General features: G+C 35.5%; 1 protein-coding gene across 6 annotated transcripts in view; it reads right to left on the bottom strand.

Annotated features, from left to right (window-relative positions):
• neto1l (neuropilin (NRP) and tolloid (TLL)-like 1, like) overlaps positions 1–22,154 on the bottom strand; it is a 97,749-nt gene that overhangs the window by 12,627 nt on the left and 62,968 nt on the right. For all 6 annotated transcript variants that reach the window (XM_046834104.1, XM_046834105.1, XM_046834108.1 and 3 more), the window contains 4 exons: positions 18,288–18,329; positions 18,055–18,182; positions 9,976–10,204; positions 1,551–1,664 (listed from right to left, as the gene is read on the bottom strand). In XM_046834104.1, coding sequence (XP_046690060.1) covers positions 1,551–1,664; positions 9,976–10,204; positions 18,055–18,182; positions 18,288–18,329 — 513 coding nt within the window. The remainder of the gene's footprint in view (positions 1–1,550; positions 1,665–9,975; positions 10,205–18,054; positions 18,183–18,287; positions 18,330–22,154) is intronic.

The raw sequence follows: 22,154 nt of genomic DNA, 5'->3' as shown, positions 1-22,154 counted from the left end.
CTATAAAATGTAATTTCACTGAGAAATTTTAGGTTTGGGATTTCTCTACAGAGAAACAAATCTTAAAACACATTCATATAGTTCATTCCCTATTACATACCAGTAGCACAGACAACAAAAATTTGACATTTTCAGACTACAGCAGATTTTACTAACGTAAACATGGGTCAAGCCCATGGCAAAATACACTGTCTAACCAAATGAAGTTACAAAATATTTTATTGGACCTCTCTTTTCTTATGCCATTTGCCATAGCATTGTTTTAATGCTTATGCAATGTCAACATTTATTAAAAATTTTCACCGGGGTTAGGTTTTGGACTCTGTGGTTTGTAAATGATGTCTCTTGCGCATTGAATCCTGGTATTGTCATTTTGAAATATGCCCATGTCAGAGAAGAACAAATCCATTGATTAAAAAATCCTGGGCATTCAGTATATTCAGGTAGTCACATAACACGTAACACTGCTAAACCTAGACCTGAACAACTGAAACAACCCCAGATCATAACCCTTTCCCCACAACCTTGTACAGTAGCCACTTCCTGTTTTCTTACCACATTACCTTTTTCCATTGCTTAATTTTTATGCTCCCTGAAAAACTCCCTGAACTAGTCGTTTTTTATAATTAGCCTAATAAGTATTTTTTTAAACATACACTTGCTGTTTAGTCCTAAATTCTCTTTGCAATTTGAAAGTGCCTATTTTCATTATTAAACATATCATAAAACCTAAACCTAAACAATCTTCATAGTTTTCTTTAGTTGATGCAGGCCAAATAATTTGACCCTTCTGAAACAGAGTAACATCTTTTCCATGTTTTCTAGCATGGTTTTATAAGTAATTAGAAACTACTCACTGCATCAGTCAGGGGTACATAAAGTGTTGTTAGCTAAAATATTAATGTTGCTTAGGTGTTGAGGCAGTGTATTAAGATTTTAATGGCCGTAAAAGCTGCTAAAAAAGCAAGAAAGAGAATACATGGCGGTGCAATCATTTGCTCTTGTTTATTTACGCTTGCATATTTATGGTTCAACCTTTATTAATGTAATGTATTATTTAGATTGGCTTCTATGCCATTAAAATACATTCATAATTACATTTATTTAACAAGATAAGAGCACCTGAAATGTTTAATCCCTAGAGAAACATTAGAGAAATTTTGAAACGTGTGAATTAAGTAAAGTGAAAAGAAATTACAAGGAAACTAAAAAGATCTACATTGTACCCAGGTGATCAAGAACTCCAAGCACATCACACAGGGAACGTGGTTATTTAAACACAGTGTTAAAAGAAAACACTGTGGCAAACTGATTTAATTTATTAAACATGTTAGCTTTCATCATTTGCACAAAATCATAGCAGGAATTCAACATCCTTTCCCACGAAAACATTGCAAGCACTAACTTCCATCAGCTAAGGCAAAATACCACATTTTTGTTCATGATTTTTTTGCTTGCATGAATTATTTCAGAATCATTAATTGTCTTTGTGTTTGACTTTGTGAACTAGCATGAGGACGTCTTATGTATAGCACAAGAATAAGACTCACCTTTGCAGTGATTTTCGTCCCATGGATACACACAGTTCTGGATCCCATTACACACCAGTGAGTTGTTGATGCACATGTTGCTGTGGCAGAAGAACATGTCAGCATCGCATGGAGCTGAAAAAAATAAAAACCAAATTACATTTTTTCTTTGAATTTGATTTTTTTGGCCTGTGTCATACTAGGGTAGACGAAGATTTTTAGAATGGTAAGCACTAGTGCTGAAAAAGTTTAGGTATTTTAAGTGTAAAAAAACTTTCTTTCGGCTTCTCCCATTAGGGGTCGCCACAGCGGATCATCCGCATGTTTGATTTGGCACATGTTTTTACGCTGGATGCCCTTCCTAACACAACCCTCCCCATTTATCCGGGCTTGGGACCGGCACTAAGGCTTGTGCAACCCTAATGGCTGGGGTTGGTTCCCTGACCGGGGATCGAACCCGGGCCGCAGCGGTGAGAGCGCCGCATCCTGACCACTAGACCACCAAGGAATCTTAGGTATTGTAAGAGTACTGAAATATAAATTCAGCTGTTTTTTTTCTAGTTTTAACAAAATGCAGAAAAAGGTTTGTTCAGAAGTCACTTTTATTTATTTATTTAAGTGCATCTGCTCAGGAATCATCATAAATGTGGGATAAAAGTGTTGTTATTTTGGGTAAAAAAACCCTCACATTTTATAAAATATACACATTTAAAATTTTTATTGTTACAACACAATACTATGCAGTGAGAATTTTTAATAACCTGCCAGTAAAGTAAAATAAAATGGAAATAATGGAAAGTATATTAGTATAAAAATTTAAAGACAGCATAATGTTGCTTGTATACATTGTGCAGTGTACAAAACATGACCATTAAATATATTCTCCACCATAGGGCTCGGACTACTAAGATGGCACCTGGTTAATCGTTTTGCTCACATTTTGCACATTTATTCACTTACAACATAAATGCCACTTTGATTGGCTTACTGCACACTCCTTATGTTTCTGGTTCTTCCACTACACTCACACTGGCAGTGTTTATGGGCTGTGAATGAAAGAGATGCTGAAGATAAATGTCAGTGACGTTCACTAGATACATAAGAACAATTGCAAAGCCACTTTTAACAAGACACCTGGACTTTTAAGGCATTCAGGACTAAGCTTTTGTACCTCTGTCATAGCATTAGGTGAAATGCATCACTTTGTTTCAATTTGTAAAGATGTAGTATTACATGGTAACCATAGAACTACTGGGAAATTAAATTTGGAATGCTGGAAATTGTTTTTTGATTTGAGACGTTGTAGTGTGTCAGTAACAATTAGTTCCACTTACACTACATGCTTGTATTAAAATAACTGGTTTTTGGCTATAGACAAACATCAATTTCTTGTCCCATTTCCTCCAACAATAATTATTTCTGTTGGACCTGTTAGTAATATTTCCTATTAATATAGCTGGTTCTATGTATCAGTGTATCAACAATTGATAAACTATGGCAACTTCAGTGTTCCTAGTTTGATCCTAAAATACTGTTTGTGCAGAATTTTTGTTTCCTCCAATATTTTCTCCCACCTCCTATTAGCGTGGCAGCAGGTGGATTGTCGATTATAAATTGCCCCTAAATTTGAATTTGTGTATCAACTGTTGTCTTATCCAGGGTGTATTCTGACTTGCACTCAATGTTCCCCTCCAATAACCACAGCCCTGACTTGCAGAAACAGAGTAAATGGCAAAACTAAAAAGAATTAAGCATTTCCTGAAGTTGCATTAATGAATGCAATATAGAATCGGAGGAGTTAGTGTAGGATTGCCTTGCCCTAACTTATTTTATAACTCATATTTAGATAAAAGTGTCTTGGTCAGTAAAATTGAGTGGATCCTATTACTGGTGTAATAATTTCCATTAGTGTACACAGATTTCTGTATCCATAACTTATGGTGGTTCAACAGATTTAGCATACTAAGCGAGATACCATTAGCAATGACTATTATGATTATAAGCACATGACTGGCAAAAGTCCAATTGAAATACAAACAAACCAGAATATAGGTTCAGTAACCTTTTTTCCCAGCCTTGTAATACACTTTTCCTAAAACAAAAGCTTAGATGAATTTTTTTATCATTTCATTTTTTCAAGAAAAAAAAATTGACTACTGCACCTGCAAAGAGAAGCAAGAACTTCTGTTTGCCTTACACACTTACAGCAGTCTTGCAGAATTTATTTGACAAATGTGATCACTTTCCCTCTGTGCGCTGTTTGACTGTGTACTAAACCCTGCCTGCTGTTGTTTACCTGTGCGATTTGGATGTCCAATATGTTCCTGTTTGCCATACAATGTCTATTCACCTTGGCCTGTTTGATGACCTTAATATATGGATTTGATTTGGATTAACCTGCTCTGTAAATAAATCTATGTACAGGAACATTGTGCCCGAGATGTTACGAACTTTGCCGATGGCTAGATGCTTATACTGTACTGGTACTAAATGACTATTGCTATCTTTAAGGCATGAGTATATAATGATTAAATCAAGGTCAGGTATAAATAAAATTATGGTTCAGCTTCTCAATGTGTACTGGATACTGAGATCTTCATGGTGTACCATAATTTTGTTGACATCCCTCTCTGCAATTTCTATGTATCTCTTTATTCATATATAGAAATAGATTTTGTGATTATTTCATTTGGATTATTGGGCTCCCTTTTAAAGCTTCATGTTCACTCATTACCATACCATTTTCTGTGAACTCTTCATCCTGGGATAAATTTACAAATAGTGGTAATAAAATGTAAATGAAAATATCTAATTCAGATTTATTTTGCACACTTTTTACATTGATCTTTTGGTCTGTGTTTGCTTTGGTTTTCTACATTACTCACAATGCTATCTGAATTTTTACTGATAATGGGATGTAAAGAAGGGGTGTTTTTTTACTTGTCACATGTATATTACAGCACAGAGAAATTCTTTGCCTATTCCAGCGATGTTCAGACGCTGGGGTCAGAGAGAAGAGTCAGCCATGGAAGAGTGCTTTATTCCTTTAATCTGTCCAGCTCTTTTACCTCCTCATCTATATCTCCAGTGCAATTTGGGGTTCAGTGTTTGCTACATCCAACACATCTCATTGGAATTATTGTTAATATAAAATAGCAGATGCTGGATCTGTGATGATCACAAATGTTGAGCTCAGTAGCTCCTAGTTTTATAACCATAAAGACTGTATAAGACTGTAGAAAGAACATTACTTATAGTCTTATACTCCAGTGCTCATGTTAGTTCTCACTCTCCAGTGTTCTGTATTGTTGAAAGATTTATGATCACACTCTTGATGTCACCCAGATGAGGATGGGTTCCACTTTTGAGTATGGTTCCTCTCAAGGTTTCTTCCTCATTACATCTAAAGGAGTTTTTCCTTGCCACAGTAGCCATGGCTGCTCATCAGGGATAAATACACACCATTCACCTTGACTGTTGATTTCTGTAAAGCTGATTTGAGACAATGTCTGTTGTAAAAAGCGCTATAGAAATAAACTTGACTTGACTTGACTTGACTAGAATCTATTTGTTTCCAATTGAACGCCATTGTAACTCTGCTAGCCAGTGATGCACAATAACGACATAAATGTAATGTTACTGTACTTAAGTAGCTTTTTCGTATGTATCTGTACCTAACTAAAGTATTTTCATTTGAGAAAACTTTTACTTTAACTTCACTACATTTCAAAGTCAAATATTCTGTAGATTGAGTAGAGTGTGTTCTGTTTTGAACTTGTTTTTTGTATCTACTACAAATTATGGAAGAAACTCCCGACTCTAAATTGCAACAACAGCCGTGGCCTTTTTTTGCGTGATTTCTTTTAAGTAGTTGAAAAGAAGGTTTGTGACTCATGATCAGTTTAATAGATATCATTCAGTGTATGAGAACAGAGTCTGTTGATTACGCAACAGTCTTGTCACAAAAAAAGATAACAGGACATTATAGCCCTAATAAATCATAGTAAATTGGATTCTTAAGTACATTTGAAGGATACCACTTTTGTACTTTTAAATAAGTGAAAGTTGAAAAGGAGCACATTTAATTTTACTAGAGTAATATTTTAGTCTCTCTCTAAGTACATGCTTTGTGTTCTTTGTCAATCACTGCTGCTAGCAACATGCACATTGTGATGTTCTAAAGGAACAGCTTCTAAACGAAATAACTAATTTACCCAACAAATTTAACAAGTAAAATGTGTAAATATGCATTTACATTTATGTGAATCAATTTTAATGAATGGTTAGGAGGGAAAGATCTGTGCCACGTCTATACAAGTAATGAAGCTGTTAGTGCCTCATGCAGTTTTCCATGATCTCATGTCAACCATTTCTTAAAGTTTGTCATGTAACTTAACTGTATTACATCACAATTTACATGATTAAACTGAGCAGAACGGTTTGAAAGCACAACTTCAAGCCAATCAGAATTGAGTATTTAGACAGACATGGTATAGTATGGTCTGGTACAGTAGGGCACTAGGTAAGATGTATATTAACTAAAATAAGGCCATGACATACCACACTACACCACACCACACGTCTGGTGGAAAATTACCATTAGTCATGCTCCATGAATATTCTACTGCTTTCCTGCTCTGCCACATGCGCATCATCTCATTGAGTCAATCAGCTCATTAACACACCATTCATGAGGACAACGGTGCAGAATTAGTGAACTTAATCTAACAGTTTTACTCTAATGAAGGGTGTGTTAATGAGCTGGTGAGCTGAATCAGGTGCGTTAGAGCAGGAAACGCTTAGGCAGGAGAAGTAACGCAGCAGGATACTGGCAGTAGGGAGTGACTGAATTAAACGTGCATTTCGGCGACATATTGAGTTTTGAAAAAGGACTATTTTAAAAGCATCTCAGAGCTCCAAGGCCACAGTGAAGTATTGATGTTTTCACTCCCGAGGAGGATATTAATGACAGAGTAAATTAGGATGATTCATTGCTTTGGGTCTGACATGCTCATGGCTTTTAACAATCAGGTTCATTTCTTCACCAGGTGGTGCTGCTGATCTCTGCTGACAAAAGCTCCAGTCTCAAAAGTATTATATTTTGTGTTATAATAAAAACAGTATTTTGTTAATTAAAAAGCATACATAGATAATAACAATAATAGTAATAATAATATAATAATATTGCTTAACCAAAAAAGGCAAGGTAAGGGTGGACAATATTCCATGATTTTTTGAAAGTCTTTGACACACAATTTAATGCACAATGTAGTAATTTACAGTTATGTACATAAAAGTTTTTATTCTTAACTTTATATTTAACATGCTAAATATTTGACATTATATTGTATACAAAAATACATATTTTATAACAATATAAGTCAGTCTTTAATTCAGTTTTTTCTTCAGTTTTTTCTTTTTAAGTGTAATAATTTGATAAGAAATTATATAATAAGAAAAATTATGAAAATGTATAAAAAATGACACTTATTCACATCACAATCATTCACAGGAACTTATATGATGGATGTGAAATTGTATTTGAATTTATTAAAAAATATAGTGACAGCTATTGTGCTAAACTTGTAAACAAAAAATTCAGACATGAATGTAAATCATCAAAACTTCAGTTTATTTACAAAAATGACACATACCACAGGCTCCAAGCAACTCTGACTAGTCTGACTGTCAGCCATGCTCATTACCTTTGATTGTCTGGCAGTTCTGTCCTTTATCATAAGGAGAAGCAGTCCATCCATGGGGGGACAACATCCAATTATGCTCACAGTCGCCCAGCACATCCAACCTCCCACAAGCAAGCATAGGTACATTGTGGCACCAAGGATCAGGGAACAGACCAGTCAGAGAGCCTCACAGGGTGAACCCTACAATCTCTAACGTGAGCGATAGAACAGTGAAGCGACAGCTCGAAAAAAAAACCTTAACACACTGAAACCCTGACATGTATCAAGTTCAAAAAGCCAGGCCAGGAATATTATCAAGTCAAGATCGGGGCCTGTCAGAAATGTTAACTATACTGCTGGTGCAAATTGAATGTTGAATGCATTTTATTTAGGAGCATAGTAATCCTTGAGTGTGAAGCTAAACAAACATCTGAGCAAGAGAGATAATCTGCTTCCAACATCAACTACAGAGAGAAAAATCCAACTACTGAACGTGAAGCTAACATGCTGTGTATTATGGACTGCAGACAGCTAGAAGACAGAACTGGTGTGATGCCATATCTAGAAAAAAGAAACCAAACCTAAAAACAAACAACTGATGTTTTATGAAATTTATTAGAAATTTATTTAGCTCTTAGTTTGTATGATATTTATGCCCAGGTTATTTCAAGGGTATCAACTTGCAAAAAAGAGGTGGGATCAATTTTGTTACACAACCTTTAGGGCCCATCAGTACAAAACAATTTCTTCAGCTGTCAATCACACTTCTGCACCTGGCACAAATAGCGTTGCATTTTTTAACCCCCTCCATAGATGTTCGATAGGATTCAAATAGGAGAAAGGTTCACTCCAGAATAGCTTGGTAGTCTTGAGATTTTCATTTTTGCCTTGCACAGATTCAAGACTCACTGTGCCAGATGCAGCAAAGCATCCCTAAAACATAAGTTCAGAAAACATAAGCCTTCCATATGTTCCACAGTAGGAACCGTGTTCTTTTCTTTGACAGCTTCATTTTTGCGTCATTGCACATGCAGCAGATGTTCCTTGCCAAAATGCTGCACTTTTGTCTTTTGCGAAGGACAAAGTCTAGAAGCATTTGGGTTCTCAATATGCATGAAAACTGTTTGTTTGAAACATCACTAAATTTCTTTACTAGGGGGTAGTTCAAGTTCAAATTTAGTTCTATAGCCCTTTTTACAATGGACATTGTCTCAAAGCAGCTTTACAGACTGTAAGAAAAAAAAAATTAATATAAGTGAATTATGTGTATTAATTGTGTGTAATTAATTAATTTATACATTCTACAGTATAGATCCAATGAGAGCTCCAGAGATAGATCCAGAGCCTTTAAACATGTAAAGAAGTCCAATGTCCAAACTCTACATAAATGGGACCTAATAGTCCAAACAGGACACAACCTTATGTTAGATATGAACCTAGTTTATGCTCTCTTTGGCCTAAAATAATTAGTTTGTTTAGAAATTCTCTAAGATAAATGTAAAAGTCATATTACAATATTTCAAGGTATTTTAAATATGCATCATGAAATTTGGAATATCAAAAGGCCCCACAAAAAAATAATTGTTTATGTAAAGATATGTATTTCTTTTCAAATTTATTGAAAGGTTTTGAACTCTCAAATGTAATGTTTAAGTTGTCACACCTGCAGGACGTTATCAGAGCAAAATAAGTGTTGTACTACTTGTATGACATACATACATTTAAATATGTTTCTTTGGTATGAAACAAGCACCACATCACCTTTTATAGGAAAAAAAAAAACGAGAACAAAATTATTTAAATATTCATGTCAAGAATAAAATCATTCTTCAGATTTGTAGTACAGACTGGGATTATTGAATTTGATCTATCATGAGTGAATTTGTCAGTATATAAGAATACACTGCCAGTGAAATCTCATAAAGCCATATAGCCACAGCCTTTTGTGGGATTGTGCACCATGGTAATTGGTGCCATTATGAGGAACAAGGGTTATCTAGTATTGATAAAGCAACACCTAAAAACTTCAGTCAGACTGTTAAATGTAATCGTGTCTTAATGCAGGATCCTAATAATACTAAGCAGGAGTAAGATTTTGGCTTTAAATCAGTATGCAATTATGCAAAAATCTAAGAAAACTGAGTAACCAACCAACCAACCAACCAACCAACCAACCAACAAACCAATCAACTAACCAGCAACTACCAACCAACACGAAAAGAACATGATGGAGAGTAATTTTATATTTTTTTAATGGATTCAGGGTTATTTTTGCTGAAGCTATTAAAAATGCTCGTCCACCACCTCCCCTCATCTGTTGCTGTGCTTGTCTGCACACTTTGGCAGAATTGTGAAGGTCATTTAATATTATGATGGCTCACCCAAATATTTTTGACATGCCAATAAAATCCTGTCTGTCCTTTTTCTGAAAGGTAGGCATTAGGGCTTATGAATTCATGCAATCTCACAATGCACCATAGTATAAGGAACAGGATGCGCCCTTCTGGTGGAAAGACCATGAACTTGAACTTGAGTTTAAGCATCTTTGAAATCTACTCTCAAGTGAAAAAAGAACACAGAACGGAGCCATTAAACTTGCTCATTACAGCTCAGTTTCAGGCTTTAGCATTTAAATGGCAATATGTGTTAAATGATGGTGTATTTTTTATGGAAATATATTTAGAAAAAATCTGATTATACGTTAAGTACTTGGATGGTGTCTGTGTGTGTGTGTTTGAGTGTGTTGTGATCGGGCATCTTACGCTCTCTAAAGGTGGTATAGAGGATGCGGAAGCGGCTGCGGCGGCTGTGCTCATCTGCCCACATACGCACCACACCCAGTGCGGTTCTCAACGTCACGTCACTGGCCACTGTGCTGCAGAATTTACACTTCAGGTCCTCAACGGAGCCGCTGCCGTCGTATACTGCTACAAAGTTCCGCTTGCACTCGTTTGAGTTCTGCATCTCGTAGTCCAGGAACCGCAGGTAAATCTGGAAAAAAAAGAGAAAGAATATTTGCTTGAAACACATCCCAATCTATCACAAATAGTTAGCCAGCTAGTAAAACACTTGCACACTATCTGTGATAATGATACTGTATGTTTAAAAAACTGCATTGTAAAAATATTTACAGTGAAAGAAAACAATGTTTCCCCTAGGACCAAGGTGCTACATACAGTAGGACAACATAAATTAAGAAAAAGTAACAATACACATATCACACAAATAATTGTGTCACATGAAGTGCAAAAAACAACATAAGGCAGTAGACACAATGACAATGCAGAACTAACCAGTACAGAAGATTTATGTTCGTGCAAATGAAATAACCTTAAAATAATAAATACTGTACTTTAAAACACAATGTTTTAGCATCAATTTGTGCAAAATAGCAATTCTGTGCAAACAGATAATCAGTTGTTCATTTATGTGTGTGTGTGTGTGTGTGTCAGTTCAGTTACTTTGTAATGAGTAGGCGAATGGCTTGTTGAAAGAAACCATGAAAGAAACTGTAAAAGAAGTACAGTGTGGATGTGAGGGCCCGAATGCTTCAGGATCTTTTCCAAAAGGCAGGAGAGTGAAGAGTGTGTGTGAGGGGTGTGTTGGCTTTGCAGATGCAACGTGTTGTGTAAATATGCATGATGGAGGAAACCCTGATGAATTCAGATGTACTTCCTAGTCACTGTAGGGTCTTGTGATCCGAAACAATGCAATTTTCAAACCAGGCAGTGAAGCAGCTGCTGAGGATGCCTCTATTGAATGTTGTGAGGATGTGAGGTGGGAGTCAAGTCAAGTCAAGTCAAGTTTATTTCTATAGCGTGTTTCACAACAGACATTGTCTCAAAGCAGCTTTATAGAATTCAACAGTTAAGGTGAACGATGTGTATTTATCCCTGATGAGCAAGCCATGGTGACTGTGGCAAGGAAAAACTCCAGAAGCTGGACCGTCCTCAGTTTTCTCAAGAAGTAGAGATGCTGCTGGGCTTTCTTTGTTATGAAAATGGTGTTAAGGGACCAGGTAAGGTTCTCAGCTAGGTAAACACCAAGAAATTTGGCATTCCTCGAAGATCTCCACAAAGGAGCTTTTAATATTCAGAGAGGAGTGATCACTGCATGTAAAGTTAAAAACCATTTATTTTGTTTTATCGACATTCAGACAGTTTGTTGGCTTTGCAACAGCAGTAAGATAACCTCTGCACTTCATCATGCACCTCATTTGCCTTATTTATACTATATCTCTACCAAGACAAGTTTCAAGGTGCCTGTTTTTAAAAAGGCTATGAAAAGTTGACATTATATTATATGCTAGTGCAGTTAGTATGCCCTATTTTTCTCCTGATTTTCATCCATGGCAGCACTCCAAATTTCTGTAAAATCTCTCACAATGCCAAATTGTGTTCAAGCTCTGAATGAAAAAACAATTGGTTCTATACTTATTAGATCATTCATCCAAACCTCAACAAGAAATCTTTACAGTGAACTGCAAATCATGTCATACATTCTTTATTGTTCTAAGGCTGTCTTAGTTTCAACATAATGATGCTAAAGTGCAATGCTGGTCATAAGAACTTACTTTCTAAGACTTTTCTAAAGAGTCTGAAGAAAATGCACCCACAATGATCCTCAAATGTGACTTGGCATTTCAAGTGTTAATAAAATCAAAGCATGTGATATGACCCTCAGAAAAACACATAACCATGCTATTTATGGTTTCTCAAACAGGACCTGAAAGTCCCAATTTTATGCTTTAACCCTGAGAACAAATGTATGGAAGAGCTGTGGATTTCTTTGTACAATTTGCAAAGAAATTTGCAAGTTCTGTCTGCGCACATGCATGCTTAATATAAAGATATGGCTTAGTTACTACTTCTCTCTTTACAACTTTACCTAAGGGCATTCTCATAAATATGCACCCCAGTTTCCATTGGTAAGATTTAGATTTTTGTATTTTCTTGTCAGTTGCTGAACTCCTCAAGATGAAAGAGTATTTCTGGAACCAACATATGACATAGCTTCCATTTAGAACAGCACTCATTTTGAAAATGAAATATAAATCCCGGCCTGACATTCGGAATCAAGGCTGATGCTCCTGCCAAAATGCACCCCATCACTTCCTTTAAAAAAGCTCTTGCAGAATAAGGGAACATGGAACTGGTGTTCATTAAACTAGACTTAGAGAAGTAAAGCCACTGGTTAACACATAGAGGGTACTACTTTACAGACTTTACTGACCAAAGTGCTTGGATACTGGCAAGCATTTTACATCACAGGAAACCAGATGGATATTCTTCTTTAAAAAATTCCACTTTATGATACTGTAAAGTAAGGAGTTTTTAATTATGAACACCATGATTCATTTTAATGTCATTGGACAGATCTGTACTGTTGTGTTCTATCCAACTTTTACAAGTTCCTAAAATAGCTTCTATAAAGCTGAAGTGCTTTACTCACTTATAAGTATGAAAATGGACCAATAGTGGAGTTAAATCGTTGGAGATTTCACCAATAGGGCCATTGACCTGTCTATGGCTGTCTGCTTCTGTGCAACACACACTTCCTCCTAGGAGTTATTCCATTAGCTGGTCATGCTTGAGAGTGGAATTCTCATTTCAAAAATACAGAGCTCACTGCGTTTTAGTGAACTCCAGCTGCTGCTCAGCGGTAGGGGTTATCATGTTATGGCTTCATCAAACAGAAGGTTTGTGTTGGAACTGTTAGCTGTTTAAGAAGCAATAAAGCAGTAAACTTAATATCCAAGATAGATCTAAGAAATGATCTACTAGCATAAAGACTATGAATGAAAAACTACAAGATCGCTAATAGGATGTAGAAAATGTTAGTAACAAACAGAATGATTAAGTATCACCCGAATAATTATAACAGGATATAATTGTACATTGATTGTATATCCTGGATTATCTTTGTGTCTATACATCATCTGTATTTTCACTACTGTATATATAACAGGTACATATCCCATATTGTAAATTTATATACAATTCTCACATTCTCGCTCATTTACTGTATCCTACATTCTCTACACATATTGTGCCTTACACATATCTTGCAATTGTATGCAATTTTATGTTATGGAACACATTATATTATTATAATATTATAATATTATCATTTTAGGTTGAGGAACATATATTATTATTTTTAATACCATTTACTTTTTCCAGACTTTTGCTGCCCTGCCCCAACATTTTTTAGATGTGTTGCAGTCATCAAATTCAAAATTATTGGTCTAAACATTTGATATGTATTCTATGTTTTATGTGATAATATTAGGGGTTTATGAGATTTGCAAATCATTGAATTTTGTTTTTATGTACAGTGTCTCAACTTTTTTTGGAATATATATTCATAGTGTACTTGCTCATCAGATCCTGCACAATTTTACACTGCTCAGAGCCTTTATATTTATTGTTGTACTTACTCAATAGCTTCTGTACATCTATCTATCTATCTATCTATCTATCTATCTATCTATCTATCTATCTATCTATCTATCTATCTATCTATCTATCTATCTATCTATCTATCTATCTATAACATTGAGTTATTTTTGTATATTCAAATCAAAACAAAGCACTAATAATATTATAAACACTGATTCCATCACAGTGTGGTATAGCAGCTCCACTGTGTTCCATCAAGAATGAGATCTACAGTGGGAACAGGGCAAGGTTCAGTGCAAGCTTTTTTCAATCCACTATTACCCTTCTGAACTCTATGCTACACCACTAGGATACTGATGGCTCACTGATGGTTTACAGATTCTATTGCAATAATCATCATGTAGTTCAACTCCACTCTATACATTCTAAATCATCTGATTCATCAACCGTCCTTCTGAATCATCTCTGGAGAATAAGAACTATACAGTATATAATTGCAAATTCATAGTATAGCCGTCTATATGCATTGTGTATGTTTGTACATACAATGCACATATCTTATATTGTATCTATAAGGAATATTTAGTGCCTTGAGGGAGGTCTAACATACTTGGTATATTGAGCAGTGGCCAACCAGTTTGAAGTTTCTGGCACAGTACACACATTTCACATTTAGAAAGTAAAAATTCTTTTCATGTGTGGTGATATAAAATGGTCCCTCCTCGTGCATTGGCACAGCATTGTTTCCTAGGGTTTGGGATACCTGGCTTTTTCCGGTTACCTGAGTTCCTGTTGTTGAGGTAAAGTAGGGGTTTGCTTATGCACTACATTGCTAGATTTTTGTATAAAAAAAGTTGTAAATAAATAAATACATATTTTTTTTTATAGATTGTTCATTGTCTTCCTGAGCATGAAGATGCTTGACTGGTCTACATTTAATTGTCCTACAAATGGTATTTTTTTAAGTGACTATATTTGTAGCTGATAGCGACTGAATCAGTATTAGTTCTCAACAACTTCTCCATGTTTTCTATATTATTAGGTAGAGCTATTGCTTTAAATTTAAACTAATATGTTGATTGTTGACCGTAATTGTGTCCCGTAATTTATTTTTAAATATCTTAGATCTACCTTGGGGATTTAAAAATAGACATAACTGTATAAATACTGGCTATTTTGAAATATTAGATATTATAATGTTACATAAAGTCAATGTAATATTACAATGAGTCATTTTTGTCCTAGGTAAAAAAAAATGTTCTGCTTTCTTTTTCTGTGTCAAGGCTATGCATTCTAAGAAGGAGGCTAGTCACCTGGGTGAAATGTGACTCATTGTGAGCTTTGGAGTATCTCTGCTCATGGTGCACACATATTAGGCTGAAAGCACATTTTTTTCAAAGAACAGTGGTTTCCAAGATAAACCCTAAACTTACTTTTTAATATTCCATTTTCCAAATAGTTCATTAAGGTACAGTGTTCATATAATTGAACATAGCGTGATGATTTCCAAGAATGGTGTGATAACTGTATTTATTAATAAATATATCTATATTTATTTAATTTAGCCCATTTTTACGATTCAGTTCTTTTTTTTATTTTTGGAATACAGATCAGTACTGTTGTACATTGTTACATTGGGGTATAATAGATGATTAATCAGGTATCGGGTATCAACCTATGCTATCAGTATCGGTAAAATCCACTATTCAATAGCAATGAATATATAAAAATGTCATTATGCTAGTAATAATGCTCTTTTAATAGGATATAAGATATACCTTTATTCGTCCCACAGTGGGGAAATTTCTCATATATATATATATATATATGTGGTGCATAACAAAATAATAAACTAACCTAGCATTACCAATCACAATAAATACATTTAAAATACTGGCAGTCACTCCGGCGCATGCAAATTAATATTACAGACTGTGTCTCTTGAAAATATTTGTGACTTTCAGTTCGGTCAAAGAATGTCTTGCTAATGATCATTGGAGTTGGAGTTGGAAACCTGAGCACCAAAAGTGACAATTGGAATAACAAACTCCTTGACATGACATGACAAAGAAACCTCCTGACAAGTGATCCCAACTTCACTGAATCCTGGGATGTTAGTCACCACAGTATGCATCCATATAGAAAACAAAAGGGCAAATTATACTATATGTATTGAAAGGATTTAATGTGCAGCTGGAAGGACAGACCTACAAGTTCAGACATTTCACATTAAAAACAGGAATGGGCAAAAAACCAACAGGTTAATTTCTGAACAGCAAAACTTTAAGATAAAGTAGTATCAGCACTGGATAATTGGGCATGCAGATATAAGGCTAACTACCCTCACATACTAGACAGCTGGAGCTAGATGCAATACACCTCATTTGTGAGTCAGGGTTATTTCAGGGAGTGTGTTAAGGATGAACAGATGTTCCTGATTAAAAGTCTAGGGTAGGTTGATCATGGATATTGGAAAATGGCTTATTGGAAAATTTCTACCTAATTATTATTATTATTATTATTATTATTATTATTATTATTATTATTAAGGATGACCATCTTCAGTCAAAATGTTTCTCTAAAATTTCCATAGTGAAAGATGACAAAGACGAGCATTAAAACCAAATGTGGAGCGTTCCAAGTTGATTTGTTTAACATACTAATCATATTTGACGAATGAGGAACACTGCGTGTTTGTGTGTGTGGGTAGACATGCTCTGCAGAATTTACACAGCCTAATAAAAAAGCTTCTTTAATAAAATAAAAATTTCGAAAGCCATTGTTGTGTTCTCAAAATGCTACATATTCGCCATCAACATGTCTACCAGCGTTATTCATCACTGCATCTAATCTAAATCTAAATGTGAAATAGTGTGGGAGATGCAAAGAACAAATCATGGATATAAAACATACATAAATAAAGATGTAATGTGATGTATGCAATGCCAGGATTTTTTTTTTCCAAACGGCTGGAAGACATTACGTCCTATTTTAAACAAGGCTAAACATTCCATATTAATTATTGTTGCTAAAAAGTGCTTATGAAAATGTTCATGGGATTCTCTGGCACAGCAGAAACACTTGCTTCATTTAATTTAATATACAAGCAGTGATGAATGAATCCCATGGTTACCCAAATCTCAAATTCATTTATAAAAATCTTTCATATTGTATTATCCACATAAAAATATATGATGGAAATAGCATGTCTTTGTTTGCTTGTGTGGCTTTATGATAAAAATATATACCGCTCAGGCATACCATTATGACATTATAAAATTATGACTGGTGAGTGAATAAGACTGATTATGTGGGATATAGTGTGTGGGAAATATTAGGCTTCAAGTGAATATTTTGTCCTCAAAGTTAACGTGATAGAAGCATTAAAAATTGGATAAAGATTTGAGCGAGTTTGACACAAGCCAAATTGTGATGTCTAGACGACTGGGTTAGGGCATGTCCAAAACAAAAATGATGGTCAGTATCTATCAAAAAGGGTTCCAGGAAAGAACAGTGTTGTTGCAACAGGGTCACACAGTCAAGGCTCATTGATGCTCGTGGGGAGCGAAGGCTGGCCCGTGTAGTCCGATCTAACAGACGAGCTCCTGTAGCTCAAATTGATCTAGAAGTTGAAATGTGACCGGTAGGAACACTTTTGGCAGCAAAAGGGGAACCAACACAATATTAAACAGGTGGTCATAATGTTATATCTGATGTGATGTACAGTATATATATATATATATATATATATATATATATATATATATATATATATATATATATATATATATAATGGAAAGCTGTGATATTTGACATAAGTGTCACCACATTCATGTTTACTGCATAGCCTTGTTTACTTGAGTGCACTCTAATTAGCCTTCTGAGTTGCAGTTTTTAATTAGCTCGCTTCATCCTCACCACTGGTCTAGAATACATTAGCGGTGGACGTCTGTCGTTGAGAAAGCAACCTTTAGGGCCGTGCTGCTGTATGTGTGTGTGTACACGTTTTCCATGCTGCTCACGTCTCTTCTGTGCTAATTTGCTGATGTTCCAGCTAGCTTAAAGGAGGATGAGAGACCTGTGTACAATATGAACACTGAAGCCATTCACATTTGAAAGACTTTGAAAGCTTCAAAGCAAAACAGTCTCTCTCTTTCTTCCTTTTTACGCCTTCAATCCCGCAATCAGCCAAATCGAACCGAAGAGGCTTCATGATGTGTAGGTGCTCAGTCAAACAGATATTTGAGTGTTTGAAAATATGACGCTGCTCCAAAACAACAGATAAAATTCAAAGGTTAAAATCGATTTGTAAGTAGAATTGTTATATAGAAAAACCTTTTTAATGCATTATTACTAATAGAAAAATCCCCACAATAAAACACACATCTATTCCTGGCTAAACGGATGTTTTATGGATAGTAAACAAGGAACAGCGCTAACCTTAGAGCGAGGAGGAGCTCTGATGAACCACTTGCAGTCTACAGCTTCCGTCTGCAAAGCTTTACCGTCTCTGATGATCTGTTGTGATTCAATGATGCCTTCGGGTCCACTCATCTCAAACTCACAAGCTGCAGCAAGCAAGCAACAGAGGAGGTTTGTTTTAGACGAGTTAAAAAGAATGAGCTGTGTGAGCTGCAAGGCACTGAGCTGAGAACAAAAAGATCGATACATACCGGGAAGAGGTTTGGGGACACCCATGTCTTTAAAGTCAGGATCTAAAAGACAAGAAAAGACAATATGCATGAATTACCGTCTTCCCCTGAGTACATAAAAATGTAATTGACGTTACAGGTGCAAAATTAATCACATTTTAACTGAGATCATTTAACTTTTTTCAAAAGTAAAATAATCAGAGGCAAATACCTGGCTTTTACATCTTGCATCCATTTTTGCCTGACCAATTCTTTATTTAAAATAGCAAAAAAATATAGCTTTCAACAATTCTTTGTTACATTTTTTAATCTACATTTAATCTACATACATTTTTATTTGTATGTTTATTTATATTTTTTGTTTACAATTATTGAATAGCACAGCCTATGAGAAGTAGATAAGTTAAATGATGATGATGATGATGATGATGATGATGAAAAGTTCAATGATGATAAAGGAAAATTGATAGCTGCTGATGCAATGTGAAAAATTGTAACTGGGGATTTCTTTTTGTATAGTTTTATTTGTTGTGTGACATGCAGTGAGCAGGACGTACAGTACGTATGTAAATATAATGTGGGATTTATAAGAGGTAAGCCAAAATTCACAGTGTGGTTCATCACATAGAGTGAGACATGAATGAATTTAGAGTGATGTATAATTATAAGGCTTAGAAAAGCAGAACACTTTCAGCAAGCTGAGAGAAAGAAGCATGCATGCAGCCACATGACTTCTTTTCAATTTCCAAGGTTCCTCCTCTGCTACATTCCTCCACTGGCTTCCTCAGATTTAAAACACTGATGCTCGCCTACAAAGTCAAAAACGCATCAGCAACCCCTTACTTCTGAGCACTTCTCAACTCACAATGCACCATGCTCTCTCCAATCCTCAACCACTGATCGACTGGTCCCACCATCTCTCTGGATATAAGTAATACATCTTTGTACTTGTCCAAACAGCTGAGTCTCTACCAGTTTTTGTGTAAAGTCTTAAGAATTACCTCCTTCAAAGGTTCTTACATTAGCACTTCTTGGGGAATAGGGAAAAATCTCTTGTAGTTTTATTTCCCAACCAAGGTTTAATTGTATTTTTGTCTGTGTCCTAATGAACCAGCATCAGAATTAATTTATTGAGGGAGTCTTCAAAGCACTTTGTAAGTCGCTCTGAATAAGTTCGTCTGCCAAATGCTAGAAATGTAAATGTTAATGCAGAATATTTAATGATTAAACACAGAGCAGGTGTGCACAATCAGGTAACATACCAATAACAGAGTAAGGCATACACAGGAGAGAAAAGCATGTGGCAATGTCACATGCAAGCAGCTTACAACTGCATCGTGTCACAGCGCTAAATGTTCACTGCACTGTGATTACTATTTGAATGTTCAGCCAATTTCCATTCACTATAATTATAGATATTATAATTTCAATATACATGGCTCTTTGATTAAAAAAGGATCTACATACGAATGCTTTTATGATTTTTATTTTCTGAACACAGGTCCACTGAAACATTGTTTCTAAAGGTACTGGACAAATGACCACATGTAGGAAATGCGTCTGTCATTAGAGGTCACTGCAGGTCTGTCACTAGGCAACAGCTATGTTTCCAACCCACCAGCAACGAATATCTTTACTGAAGGCCAGAATTGACATCACTGATATCTTACAGAATGCTATAGAGAGTTCCACCATTTTATATTGTTCAATATCTGTCTGACTTTGCTCTTAAATCTTTTAAGGCGCATCCGTTGTCGCAAAAAGTCAGTGGCAGCATATTGTTGTGTATGAACTGATGAAAATAAAAGCGGAATACAAAGTATGCTATTGTCTCCTTATGATTTTTCTTTAGCTAGGAATATTATTATTATTATTATTATTTTTGTGCTTTTATGCTTTAGGTAATATGAGAACAGTGTTAACTGAACTGCCAAAATTGTTTAATTATATAGTGTAGCACCTCATACAATCATAATGCATTATATATGCATTTATAACAAGTTATTTGATACATTTAATAGCAAATATTGTTCCTAAGAATTTGCAAATGCATACTATTGCATAAAACTGTGAATGCACAATGCACAATGTTTTATATCATGTTACACAATGCATTATAAGTTGCACAGTAACATTGATTGACTATATATAATATCTAATATGACTATACTACCTGTAATAACAGTAGTAATTCTATAAGACAATATAACAAATTGTCTTACATACTACTACTATGCATTTCTTATGGGTTGTGTAAGAAATATATCATAACCTTTTTAATCAAAAGGTGCAGGTTATTTTTTTGGTACCTCAAATAATGAAGTCTACAGTAGGGGGCAGAGATTTTTCTTACAAACCCCCACAGTTTGTGTTCCAAGACTCACAGTCTCATTGTTCAAGGTTGAAAACATTAATTTAGTCATGCTTTTTGTCAATAGGTTTTTCGTAGGTAAAGGAACAGATCTGCAGGGATCATGGATATAGAGTGTTATGGTGAACTGGGATGTTTGGATGCTGTCTTCCCCAACTCCCACATTTTCACTCAGATTTATTGACAATGGTGTGTTATCCCAGAGACCCCCCATGTCTGTGTTACCTTCTGGCATGGCAATCCCTACAATGCATCTTGATCACACACATCTTTAATATTTATGAAACAAAAGTACACTTAATCATCCTTGTTTCTCTCTTCCTGTCACCCCTCTACTCTGCTGTAAAGCTGCTTTGGGATAATGTCCATTGTCAGAAATGCTGTACAAATAAAAGAACAGCATTGAACAGAATTGAATTGAATAACCTGCCTCCTGACAGAAAGCTCAACTCACCCATGTATGACACATGTTTTTTTTAGTTATCTTCACCAGGGAACTCCTGGAAAGGAATTGTCTGATGTCGGGAACTTGAGTGGAGGAGGGTACGGATCAGTGGCACACTGGATAGGCTTGAGGCTATGCACTTGCAAAGAAAATTTTGAAAGACAGGGCTACTGACACAGTATAGGAATACAACCCTAATCCCAAACTCAGTCAGCCCACTGCCCCCAACTTCCCCCAGGTCCTATGGAGGACATCATGTCATATGTGACTCCTGCCTGCTTCACTAATGGTATCGATTCCTGGTTATCATCTGAACCTTTTTTTTGTTTCAGAACCTGATTTGGGAAATATAAGGCACTACATAAGGCATCAATAAGACTCTAATGATGTGTCAAAATTAAATCCAGGTTTTAACAAATATGGCAAAAGATGAGTAGGAATAGGTTTGGATTTTCATGACAGGTCCCAAATAGAGACACATAGATGGAGAGAGAGAGAGAGAGAGAGAGAGAGAGAGAGAGAGAGAGAGAGAGAGAGAGAGAGAGAAAAGACTGATAGATTGATTTAGGGAAAATAATAATAACTCATCCCCTCTGTGATGTCATGTGAACCCCTGGGTGTCCCTGTGCTTAGTGACAGGAGGACATTGATTACTGTAACACACTTTATCTCCATTTGACAGCCACAGTCTAAAACATCTGACTAAATACATGAGCAGAAACACGCTTGGGGAAAAAGTGTGTGATGGTGGATTTAATAAAAAAAAAAAGTATGACATTATTATCAAACTTTGGGATTTCTGTTATAAAATGTTACAAGAGAGAGTCCTATGTTTTAAGTTGCTTACCACTTTTGATGTTTGCTTACCATGTTTAGAGTCTGGCTTTTCCTGACCTTTTCTTGTTTTTTTCTCTATCTGTGTCTTTCATTTCCTGGCCCACCAGATGTCGCTATTGTGTTCCTGTGTCCCTCATTAGTCAATGAGGTCACATCAATTGCTTCCACCTCTGCCTCATTAGCCCCAGTGTATTCAATTTGCCCCTTTTTTTGTCTGTACATCCTGATGTGTCCT

This window comes from Silurus meridionalis, chromosome 21 (genome assembly GCF_014805685.1).
Source record: "Silurus meridionalis isolate SWU-2019-XX chromosome 21, ASM1480568v1, whole genome shotgun sequence".
Classification (NCBI taxonomy): Eukaryota; Metazoa; Chordata; class Actinopteri; order Siluriformes; family Siluridae; genus Silurus; species Silurus meridionalis.
The sequence above is the reverse complement of the archived record's forward strand: the minus strand, read 5'-3'. Positions and strand labels throughout refer to the sequence as shown.